The sequence below is a fragment of the Schistocerca piceifrons genome, chromosome 7 (assembly GCF_021461385.2).
Source record: "Schistocerca piceifrons isolate TAMUIC-IGC-003096 chromosome 7, iqSchPice1.1, whole genome shotgun sequence".
NCBI classification, from domain to species: Eukaryota; Metazoa; Arthropoda; class Insecta; order Orthoptera; family Acrididae; genus Schistocerca; species Schistocerca piceifrons.
The window spans coordinates 149,341,194-149,354,632 of NC_060144.1; the positions used below are offsets into that span (position 1 = coordinate 149,341,194).

Sequence of the window (13,439 nt, forward strand, 5' to 3'; positions counted from 1 at the left end):
GGTGTAACGCCTGCTTCCCAATTATTACCTAGACTAACGCTTCGACCTATACAAACAGAGAAGAAATCGATTATGTTTTTTTTCCATCCAAGGACAAATCTGTCACATTATGGGATCATTACTACCACTTCCTAACGAAGACCATAAATTTCTGCAAGTATATTTCATCGGAAATAAAGGAACAGGAATCGACCAACGATGCGCAAATATCAATGGACAAAGTCGAGAAGTAACCTGAGCTATACAGAGGACCTTACACGATTGATACAACCAACTGATTGACATATTAAAAACTGCTCTAGACCGAATGATTTCTAATCGCTATAATTCGAGCCAACAAAAGACCACCTGGAGAACACGAATGTCGATTTAATGCCCCTCAGACAGATGAAGTCGCCGTTGTAATTGTGGACAGTGAAAACACAAGCAGTGACATAACTGTACAACACCGAATTCAACGACGACATCTCAAATGAAACACTCATTAGCCTAGAAGATAAATGTTTAGCAATGATCAGCTAGAACTTAGTACAACTTGGGATGCATGAACCACGAAAAGATGCTACCAATGTGTTAAAGTTTGAAATTACAAAGATGAAAAGTTACATCAACGAACTACTTCAGTACAAAATGGCTCTGAGCACTATGGGACTCAACATCTGAGGTCATCAGTCCCCTAGACTTAGAACTACTTAAACCTAACTAACTTAAGGACATCACACACATCCATGCCCGAGGCAGGATTCGAGCCTGCGACCGTAGCAGTCGCGCGATTCCGGGCTGAAGCGCCTAGAACCGCTCGACCACCGCGGCCGGCAACTACTTCAGTACATTGCTCACAACAAACCACTTCTCAATGATAACCAAAAGGAAATTTACAGCGTTATCATGGTGACAGGATCGACAACAACACTGGCGGAATTATTTACTTGGACGCATCAGGAGGCACCGGGAAAACGTTTCTAATAAATCTACTACAGGCGGAAATACGTGCTAAACACCCCATCTCACTTGTCCTGGCATCATCCGGCATTGCAGCCACACTTACGGAAGGAGGACGAACTGCCCATTCCACCCAACAACTTCCGTTGAATATACCCGAGGAATAATCAAACAGCCGGCCGCTGTGGCCGAGCGGTTCTAGGCACTTCAGTCCGGAACCGGGCTGCTGCTACGGTCGCAGGTTCGAATCCTACCTCGGGCATGGATGTGTGTGATGTCCTTAGGTCAGTTAGGTTTAAGTCTAGGGGACTGATGACCTCAGATGTTAAGTCCCAAAGTGCTTAGAGCCATTTGAACCATTTTGAACAATCAAACAAAAAATTGTGCAAATGTGTGTGAAATCTTATGGGACTTAACTACTAAGGTCATCTGTCCCTAAGCTTACACACTACTTAACCTAAATTATCCTAAGGACAAACACACACACCCATGCCCGAGGGAGGACTGGAACCTCCGCTGGGATCAGCCGAAGAACAATCCCGGTTATGTAAAATCCTAGGGGCATCTGGACGGGGTGAACCTTTAAAGCAGACTAAAATAATCTTGTGGGACGAATGCATAATGGTGCATAAAAAATCTCCCAAAGCCATGGACAGAACACTACGATACTTGCTAGGAAATTCTGAGGCGATGAGAGGAGCTCTATTCATACTCTCAGGGGAATTTCGACAAACATTTCCAGTTATCACCAAGCCAACACCATCAGGCACGATCAATGCATACTTAGAAGAAATCACATCTCTGGCCACATATACAAATACCGCGACTCACAAAAACTATCAGTGTTGAACTATCGAAAGACGAAACAACAGCACATTTTGCCCAAAAACTTTGACAAATATCCTAAGGCGCATATTCAACTAACCGGACGACCGGCCTCATTAAACTCAACGGTGATGGCTCTGAGCACTATGGGATTTAACTTCTGAGGTCATCAGTCCCCTAGAACTTAGAACTACTTAAACCTAACTAAGTTTCAAGATTTTAAACGTACCACAAGTGCCCTCTCTCGGTGAAACCATCTGCCCTAGTGCTTTCACACTCTCGTCACGATAGTTCATAGGCGAAGTACTGATGCTAAACTGTGTTCGCATTGACCCTGTGTCCATAATCATGTTGTAAAAATGGAGATATGTCTTAACTACTGACGACGCCTTTTGGCAAAATTGTTTTATTAATCTCCATTGCAGGATGTAATTTTAGTATTTTTGCTTCTGGTGAAGGTATATTTTTATATACCGAAACCTAGGTCAAGAATTTTAATAAATCTTTATCCTGCAACTGTTTTGGCTGTCATCATTTACCGTGAAAAACCTAACTAACTTAAGGACATCACACACATCCATGCCCGAGGCAGGATTCGAACCTGCGACCGTAGAGGTCGCGCGGTTCCAGACTGTAGCGCCTAGAACCGCTCGGCCTCAACGGTGATGTCTGAAACATAGCCATGCTGAAAACGAACTCACCGATCAAATTTATCGAAGCATTGTTCACAATCATACCAATCCGGACTGGTTGTTTGAAAGGGCAATTTTGGCAACTAAAAATAATATCGTAGACGATATCGACTTATATATTCGAAAGAAAATACCCGATGAAAATAAAATATACAGATCGATCGACACGAACGTAAACGTTGAAAATGTGTGAAATTTTTCTACAGAATTTCTAAACTCTTTGCAAAAGCCAGGAATGTCACTACATTGCGTTCGACTTAAAACTGAATCTCTGATCATACTACTCAAAAGTCTCATCTCACCAAAACTATGTAATAAAACAAGGATGATCCTCAAACAACTGTCGAATAACATCATTGAAGACGAAATTGTAACTTGAAAGTATAAAGGACATACGCTATTTATTCCCAGAATATCACTGATCTCTGCTGAAATGCCATTCCAATTTAAAAGACAGCAATTTCCAATCAAATTAGCCTATAATTTTACAATTAACAATGTGTAAGCACGAACTTTAAAATGTTGCTGCATCAGCCTCAAAGACTCTCGCTTTTTTCACCGTGAACTACACGTAGCTTGCTCTCGAGTAGGAGATTTGAAAAATTTGCACACGTATACCCTGGATAACAAAATGAAATATGTTGTTTATAAAAAGATATTGTAAATAGTTGTAATATGTTTTCAATTTTTTTTTACTTCTTATACGTACTTTAAAGTTTTTTTACTCCAACTACCAAACAATCTCGTATCAACTCCCGAGAGAATCCAGGTACCACAGCTAGTCTAATTATATATGCATGGTTGTCAGATTCAGTCTGGAAAATTAGTAAGGGTGTGACAGGGTACACCGTGGTGAGGTAAAATCGTTCAGAATACAGTTGTATATGACAACTGACAACCTCAGCTGCCGACAGGTGTTGTTGATATACTTCGATGTGGACAGCTGAAAATGTGTGCCCCGACCGGGACTCGAACCCGGGATCTCCTGCTTGCATGGCAGACGCTCGATCCATCTGAGCCACCGAGGACACAGATAAACAGCGCGACTGCAGAGACTTATCCCTTGCACGCTTCCTGTGAGACTCGCATTCCCAACCGTCCACAATTCTACATATGTATTGTACCTTACGGACGTTTGCCCACCCACTCATTACTCGCACACGCTTTGGCGATTCCCATAAGAGTTTGGGCAACCTGTGCGCATTCGCACAGACGAAGGTCAATGGCTGGGTCGCCTTTAACTATTATACGAAGACAGTAACTTGTTCTCGAAAGAACAGTTACTGTTGATGACCGTGCAGCTTTTCCCTGGAATAAATGATAACTAACTGACAACCTCAGCTGCCGACAGGTGTTGTTGATATACCTCGATGTGGACAGCTGAAAATGTGTCCCGACCGGGACTCGAACCCGGGTCTCACGGGAAGCGTGCAAGGGATAAGTCCCTGCAGTCGCGCTATTCATCTGTGTCCTCGGTGGCTCAGATGGATAGAGCGTCTGCCATGCAAGCAGGATCCTGTCGGGGCACACAGTTTCAGCTGTCCACATCGAGGTATATCAACAACACCTGTCGGGAGCTGAGGTTGTCAGTTTGTTATCATTTATTCCACGGAAAAGCTCCACGGTCATCAACAGTAACTGTTCTTTCGCGAACAAGTTACTGTCTTCGTATATACAGTTGTATATATTGCGCCGATTCTGAATTAATTAGCACTGACGTTAGCCAATCTGGTCGTTGTGTACTCAAATTACAGCAGAGTCAGTTTCGCCAAAGGTGTGCTTTGTTTTGTTTTTTAAAACGAAACATGAGGGCGATAGAAAATTGGCCATGGGACGGTACGGTGGATCAAACACGAGCCAAAGGTTGAGCAGTCTCGTGCGCTATCATCTACGCTATGAGAACAACTGACGCCAATCGTATCTGGCGAGCCGCTGGCATTTGCGCCCGCAAGGGCCTGATTGCCTGAATTCAATTTTAATTAACTCGGAATCGGCCCACCGTATCGAATTTTTTTCTTAGCAATTATTCCTCAGCACAGCCTACGCTGCAACACCCTTACAAGCTCTTCAGATTGTTTCTGATCACCCTCTATAGGTAGTTAACGCATGCCGGGAATCAAGAATCTCGACGATTTTTGCGGTATCGATACCGACAAAATATTGGTGCCAGGAATTGCAAGACTTTCTAGAATTTTTTAATTTTAAGTTTAAAATTTAAAGTGGTCTAACAGACGGACGGAGAGGCAGAGTGATAACAGATGTCCACAGCTCGTGGTCGTGCGGTAGCGTTCTCGCTTCCCGCGCCCGGGTTCCCGGGTTCGATTTCCGGCGGGGTCAGGGATTTTCTCTGCCTCGCGATGACTGGGTGTTGGGTGATGTCCTTAGGTTAGTTAGGTTTAAGTAGTTCTAAGTTCTAGGGGACTGATGACCATAGATGTTAAGTCCCATAGTGCTCAGAGCCATTTGATAACAAATCACAAAAAAGAAAATTTTATGTTATAATTACAAATTAACGTTTTTTTTCTTTTTTTTGTACTGTGAAACCTGGCATCTTGCCTAATTTTATGGTTCTAGATCAACGGGAAGTGCCATTTAGGTTTTGATGAGTGAGTTTATGAGTGTCAAAGTATGTAACGTAAATGGCCGTCTCTTTTGAGTGAATTAACTTCGAAGCTAACGTTTATTACACCTCCCAGGGACAGTAGATCTTAGTATGTGACGTAAATCTTAACACGCTACGGCTGTCCGTTTCTGAGAAAAAGGGTTCTTAACAGAGAGACGGACAAATATAATGGTTCCATTTTTACCGACTAAGAATGCAACTGTAAAAATAAATTTTTGAGTGAAGGCGTTATTTTCATACTTCTCCTTTATTAGCTCACGTGATCGATGTCGAAACTGTGTAACTCCATTTTGAGATTTACTTGTGACAGTCCAACTCAAGCGGAACACTGAAGTACATAGGAGTCTAGTGATGCAAAATGTAGCCACATCGAAGATTAGTAGTGGTACAGTCAGCGTGAAATATGCCTGTCCTTCTTTGCACGCAATGCAAAGACGAAAAATAGTGCTAGTGAAGTTTTATGATAGCTGAAAGAAAAAGTAAGTGACGACACGACAGTAGTACCATCGACTTTCCATTTAGTTATATTTTGGTTTACTTTATGTAACTCAGTGTTTCGGTTGAATTGGGCTGCCACAAGTACGTCAGAAGCTGAAATCGCAGAACTCCGGAATCAGTCATTCAAATTAAGTATAATCAATACAACAGCTCACTGGTTATCTACTAACTGTATATTAATTACTCACTACTCACGAGTGGTTCCTTATTATAAAGTAGGAAGGGCTTTCAATAAGTAGTGCAACGTATTTCTTCATTGCAAATTTCGGTTGAAAAAGCGCGGAACTGGTTCTAGGCATCGTGGAATATTCCCGCTTCACGAAGTTTCAATAGTTGGAGGCGCTATACGTAGCCTCAAATTGGCATCCGTAACAGAGGTGGCTTCCAAGTAGAGAGCTATCATCGTTTTTGTTTTGGTGGAAAATCAGAGCATCACAGATATTCATAGGCGCTTGCAGTATGTCGACGGAGACCTGGCAGTTAAGTCGATGGCGAGGCTGTCCAATCTCCCGCATGCCGGCCGGCCGCAAATGGCTGCGACTCCTGAAATGTTGGAACGCGCGGACACTCTCATACGAGGTGATCGACGGGTCAGAATCAGACACCTTACTATGCAACAGGATGTCTCTGCTGGTAGTGCTGACACACTTGTCCACCTGTTGTGGTACTCAGGTGTGTGCCCGCCAGGTTTCTCGCCGCTTAAAAGAAGACCATAAGGAGAAACGACGGACCTTCTGTTGCTTGCACGTTACAAGGCTGACCATGACAATTTTTCGTCGAACAACGTCACAGGCGATGAAACATCGGTTCATCACTTCTAACAGGAAACAAAGCCGCAGTCCATGGATTTGCGTCACACCACCTCCCCTCTGATGAAAAATTTTGAAACCGCTCCATCAGGCGGTAAAGTCATGGAAGGGTCTTCTGGGAGTCTGAAAGAGTATTTTGTTTGTTGTGCTCCATCATGGTGCAACTGTCAACTGGGAAGTCTGTTGTGCCACCCTCAGGAGATTGAATAAACGATTTCAGCGTGTACGTCGCAACAAAAATGCAAACGATCTTCTACTTCTCCGTGACAACACAAGGCCACTCACAAGTCTGCGCAACGGAGAGGAGCTCTCAAGACTTCATTGGACTGTTCTCCCTCATGCATCCTATGTTCCGGGTCTCTCAACTTCCGTCTGTATGGCCCATTGAAGGACGCACTCCGCACGAAGCAATACGTAGATGGAAATGTGCGTTTGGCGTCATTGGCCGGAAGGCCCCTTGTGGGGCAGGTCCAGCCGCCTTGGTGCAGGTCTCATTACATTCGATGCCACATTGGGCGACTTGCGTGCCGGATGGGTATGAAATGATGATGAAGACAACACCTAGTCGCTGAGCGGAGAAAATCTTCGACCCAGCCGGTAATCGAGCCCGGGCCTGTAGGACGGCAGTCCGTCACACTGATCAGTCAGCCATCGGGGCGGACTAGTACGTAGATGATAGCGAATTTACTGATACAGCAGGACGTTGTCTCCGACGTCGATCAGTAGAGTGGTATCATGCGAGCATACGAGACCTGCCAGTGTGGTGTCGTAAGGCTGTCGTTTCAAAGAAGATTATGTTGAAAAATAGGGTTGAGTAGCCTGAAGTGTGGCGAATAATATGGTGTATTGGAATGATGAATAAAACCAACCTGCTTTCATAAAAAAGTGCGTCACATTACTTACTGAACGCCCCTCATATTAAATCTAGGACCATGTACGATCTGTAAGTGGTTGTAAAACAAGTGGGTGACAAATATACACTGGAGTCTTAACGCTAGGTACACAAGGCACTGCCTAGCAACGCGCTGATTGTTCGACCTCACTGAGTTTAATATCTAAAACGGCTTGGCAGATGATGTACATGTGTACAAGAGAGGCGTACCTTGTCTCGGGCCTCTATGTCACACTTGGCGGCGATGAGCATCTCCATGATCTCCGTGTTGCCTCGGGAGGCCGCCCAGTGGATGGGAGCCCGACCATACTGCAACAGACAAGGCACAGCCACCTTAAAAGGCAGACACGCAATTTTCTGTTTACATTTTATTTAAATGAAATACGTTCTATATCAAGTACAGTGTTTCTCAAAAAGATTCATCCGCATTCATACCTTCTACATACAAGAGGATGGATCTTCGAGGTAAATTTTATCTTACGCATAGGATACAAAACCCCAGGAGAACAATCCGATTTTACAATGGTATATCTTTCATGTACAGGGTATTCCACTTATCTGATGACCGCACCCGCCATCGGGTTGTGTTTGCCAGGCATCAGAACCGCGCAGGCTGATCGAACGCGTCCCGCGTCTCCCTGTTGGTGCCAAACTACCCACCTTTTCGGCCAGCGTCATTCGAACTGTGAAATAAACATCACGTGTGTATGAGTGAAGTCTTTGAACGCAACAGTGGCAATACCGAATCATTCCATTCCAGAACGAGTGTTTGTATACGATACGAACTTCTTGCACCTATACACGGAGAGCTGTTGAGTTACGTGGGCTAAGACTCTTCAAAGTAACAGCAGTGTCAGATCTTAAACCTATTGATCATGCGCACAGCAATAGATTTTCCGAACGGGTTTTGAAACTACAGAAATAGATCCTTACCTCATTCTGTCTTCAGATGTGACTCGGTTCCATTTACACGGGTTGTTAATTCCAAAAACTGTCGACGATGGAGTGCCTATAAATCTGTTTTGCTTCGTGGGGAACCCATTCAAGATCAGAAAATAGGAGTGTGGTGGGTAGTTAGCGGTGACAGAACAACAGGTCCAACTTATTTTAATGACACAGCTAACAGTGAAAGATACGTGCAAAATATTTTGCATTTGTTTTTAAACGAACTGAGTGAAAGAGAACGAAGCTTCCCCCTTTTTTTTTTTTTTTTTTTTTTTCAACATGATTCGGCAAGGGCTCATAGGTCATAATTCACGATGTATTCCATGACAGACTCACTAGCAACAATATCTGACTTGCTAGAATCCGAGATTAACCCAATGCGATTTATGTTTGTGGGGAAAACTAAAAGATGAAGAGTATGCAACAAATCCGCGCACTTTACACGACCTCAAGGACAATACCTGCGAGTCAATTTATTCAAGTTCTCAAAGAGAATTACACGGTGTGATGCGCAATTTCTTGAGAAAATGTCAGAAATGCGTGGAAGACAATGGCAGACAGTTCCAGCATCTCCTTGCATCGCGTGGGTGAGTAGAAAATTGCATGAAAACTGCATGAAACGGCAAATGTGGGAGAAGTTGGATTTTTGTTTCGACGCCTTCACTAAAATTCATCCCAACATTCTGTCTTCATATAGTAAATGCAGCCGCGGGAAAGTGGATGAATCTTTTGGAAACATACTGTATTTCATTGATAATATCGGTTTCGGCCCATCCAGATCATCTTCAGATGAAAAATATTCCGATTACGATTCATGTCACCGGCATCAGCTGACAGGACCTCAAGCTGTCATGCTCTGACAGTTACAATGTGGGCCAAAACACTACGACCAGTTCCCACAGTGAGAATGAATGGTGGCGTTTCCAACACGTGGCGCGGTAAGAATTATAAATAATAGGAGTAGAAACGCATGGGAGATCATTCATACGGGTCACAAATGGGGATTGCACTGACACAAGCGACTGACAAACGGCATATTTTTATGGCCCCGCACTTGAGAACAGGCATATCGGAAATGGTGAACCCTGTCGACTGTTCGAATGCAACGGTCGTGAACATTGATGGAAAGTCGTAGTAGGGTGAACACGACAAGCACTTGGATATTCACGACAGGTAACAGAACGTGGAGGTCAGGGACTGACTCTAAAGCAGAATAGGCGTTGATTTGCGGCAGATCTGACGACAAAGTACTTTGCTTGTGCAGGCACAAATGCTTCGCAGCGCACTGATCAGCTCACACTTTTCAACGTGTGCATTCATATCCGACAATACCTGGGTGTTCCCAGTTTGGTACCAAGACATCGTCGTCCACAGTTGCAGTGGAAACGGGATAACCGAGACTGGACTGGTGATGAATGGACAAGTTGCGCCTGAGCGGATGAATCAGTTTCCTGTAACTTCAAGTCGATGGTCACGTAAACATAGGCTGTCACCTAAGCGAACGGTTGCTTGAAACATGCGCCGCGCCACGGAAAAGAGGGTCATTCATCTGGGCTTCCATGGGACCCGTGGTAGTAATCGAACGCGTCATGAAAACTGTGTACTACATCAAAATCACTGAGAGCCACTTGTCTGCTTCATAACTGATGTCTTGCCCATCTGTGCTAGCATCTTCTAGCTGGTAACTGTCCTATTCACACATGCTGCATTGGTTTCAGGAGTATGACACTGAATTCACGGTGATATATTAGCCACTAAATTCACCTGATTTGTAACTAAATTCACATGATCTGAAACCAAATGAACATACGTGTACGCCATTGTGCCTCATATGCGCCCCTACTTACCACTGGCACTTAATTTATGAGATCTGCGTTACCCTGACGCAGATATATGGTGCTGCGTACCTCCAGAAGGCCTGTCGAAGACTCGCCAAATCCATGCCACACAGAATAGCTAATGTGTTGCATTCTAGAGGTGGAAAAACACGCTGCAAAGCAGGTAGGCATAATGTTTTGTCTCACCAATGTATTCTACTCTGCGTATTTTAATTCTGAAGATTGTCTATTCCAGCCTGGACCGGTCCTATCGGTAAATCACATAATTTACACTGTACGTCGTTTAGAAATTCACAACTCAAGCTAACTTTTTCCCCAGGCGCCACTCGAACTCTGTACAAACGTTTCTGAATGTTTGCCCTCAATTTAGTCGTGTGGTAGTGGTACTCATTTTAATATTCACAGTTACAAATGTATTGTTAAGTGAAAAGACGGTAATTATTATGAATTTTCATCTACAGGAGACGCTGCTGCGTTGGTTACTTCACTACAGTGATAAATAGAGTTGGAAATCTACGGTAGGCTATCGTAGAATAACGCAAGTAAACCTAGACTACGGTAATTTTCCTACAGCTTTGGTAAGTTAAGGTCGTACCTGTGTTACCTGTATATTAGGTGTGTTGCATACCAGTTGGGCGTTACCTCTTAACAATTGCTTTGTTTGCGTATGCGATCTGTTCAAAATGGTTCAAATGGCTCTGAGCACTATGGGACTTAACATCTGTGGTCATCAGTCCCCTAGAACTTAGAACTATTTAAACCTAACTAACCTAAGGACATCACACACATCCATGCCCGAGGCAGGATTCGAACCTGCGACCGTAGCGGTCGCGCGGTTCCGGACTGAGCGCCTAGAACCACTAGACCACCGCGGCCGGCATGCGATCTGTCTCTTGCAAGATTCTTCTAGAAATCGGAAGCAGTGAACTGTTTAGAAACTGAATGAGAATTAATTACTTAAAAATTAATTGTATTCATAGCAAAATTGAAATTGTCAGTGTTTAATTGGGTTTTGTTCGGAAATTGTTGCTTTATAATATGAAATAGAGGGACGTTACAGTAAAAATAAAGAAAACATTACAGATTTTTCATGTAGCGCTAGAAAACGGATTTTCCTCAATAAAAAGGTAAAATAAAAAGGATATCGCAAAACAGGAATTCATGAAACATCGCTTTAATATTTCGTCAAATTTACATGAAACATCTTTCTGTTATTCATAAATAACTTTTGCATTTATCAATAATAACAGGAAACTCTTGCATGTGATCACGATAAAGGACGTTCTTTTGAGTACAAAATAACGATATATATGATGTTTGAGCATGTGAAGTACACTTGCATCAAAAGTAGTTGATTTGGTTACATAAAAACGCAGAAGTTGATCATAAAATGCAGTTTTTATTCTGTAATGGTATAAGACACACAATGGAGTAACGTGAAAGATACGTGCAAGACAAACAACCAGACAAACAAAAAAGCAAAGAGGTCTTCAGCTCTCAGTTTCTCCCTGACACATTCGTGTTTCTTTCCCTACCAATGCTACTAACACTACAGGTAATCCTACTATTTGCTATGTTACTTATGTAGTGTACCAGAACTACCGAATCACGGTGTTAGTAGAGCGTAGGTATAATCATAAGCTGAAAACTTATCCAATCTGCCGCAGATACCATATAACACCCGTTGTGGAAGGTGATTACAGTGAATTTCGCTAGGAAGAAGTTCAGTAAGATTAACGCACAGTTAAAATAAATTTATGGTTCGTTATCTTTTTCCACGCCAATTCATTACTCTGTGGATAAGGTGCTCCATTTTCGCAACCGCAGAGCACTGATATAATTCTCTGCTTCTCATAACTATTCCCGGGTGTAGCAAGTTCACTCTTTACGACCGCCAAATGGCGCTCGCAGATTAGCGACCTTCATCTGAGACTCTTAGAAGCCAAGGGGTATAAGCAAGAAAATGTTAGTTTTGAGTAAATGATGTTCAACGTTGAGACCAGAAAATTCCATGAACAACTTGAGGAAAAAATAATTATTTGCACACTTTTGAGACTTTATTGCCTACCTTACGTAGAACAATCAGTGCTGAATTTTTCCAGTTAATAATCTTTTATTAATAATTAAAAATCATGCATAATAGCGGCATTAATAGGAGCACTTCAATGGCAGACAGTAACTTGCTACTTGAGGTGAACACGACTGACTGTGCTCCGTGTCTGTTTCTAAAATCCTGCCATGTTCATTTTATGAGCAACGATTAACTTCTTCATGATTCTGATTAACTGGCTGCAGCGTTCTTGTAGCTTCATGGTATGGAAGCCTCTGGTAAAATTAATCATGTGCTGGTGGCACAAAGGGAAGAAGAGTATGTATATCTCTGTTCTTCAGATATGTCAACTCCCATTTTTCGTTATCTAGTTCTAGAGCAGGGAACACTTAATATTTCTGCCACAACGATGTACTTTCTTATGATTAAGCTTTTGAAAATCTTTAAATTTCTCGTCGAGAGATACTTTGTAAAACACGATGAAGAGTGACTCCTTTTGAAAATGCATTTACTACATTTTTCTAAAACGTTTCACTACGTGTTTGAAATAATTCTTGAGACCACTTGGTGTGATAAAATCACCGTCAATCATCTGGACTACCTTAAATTTCCTGCTGGCCTTTTAAATGAGCAATGCTCGCTAATCAGGTACGAAAATCCAATGATTTTTTCCTGGCAACTTTCATAATACTTTCAAAACCTTGGTCGCATTCCATATAGGAATGTCTAGAAATTATGAATTTGGGATCTACAGTTTCATTGTGTGTGATCTTGGCAACGTAATAACAGAACTTTACAATATATTTATTTTTCCATTGATACCCAGCATCGTCACTAAAAGCTGTGATGCGTTTAACTGATGTGGGCAATATACACACATAGTGTAAAAGACATGAAGCAATTTCTTGCCATCCACTAGCGAGTTGACTCTCATGTCATACGTACATTTTGCTATTTGCGAACTGTCATATTCTGAACATTCTTTTGCATTATTTTTTTCCTCTCTAGCTACCTGTTCCTTACGCAAATATAATTCTATTTCAAGGGTCAGAGTCTGAACATTTTTGGTCTCGATGAACTATCAAATTCTGCAACATGTCACACGTCACAAATATCAGCACAATGTGTATAGAAACCCAGATTGAAGCCCGCACTGAACACAAATGTATAGTAACCCTTTTTAACAGGTGGTAAATTATTATCTGCACAAAACTCTTTATAGAGTTTAGTCATAGTCCACAGATGAGAACATGTTTTTATAGTTTAAAACCATCTATAGCAGTAAAGAAATCGCCGTGCGGTTAAAGGCGCTGCAGTCTGGAACC

General features: G+C 42.5%; 1 protein-coding gene across 2 annotated transcripts in view; it reads right to left on the bottom strand.

Annotated features, from left to right (window-relative positions):
- The window catches only part of LOC124805175 (ankyrin repeat and death domain-containing protein 1A-like), a 683,180-nt gene that overhangs the window by 238,641 nt on the left and 431,100 nt on the right, over nt 1-13,439 (bottom strand). For both annotated transcript variants that reach the window (XM_047265662.1, XM_047265661.1), the window contains exon 4: nt 7,492-7,590. In XM_047265662.1, coding sequence (XP_047121618.1) covers nt 7,492-7,590 — 99 coding nt within the window. The remainder of the gene's footprint in view (nt 1-7,491; nt 7,591-13,439) is intronic.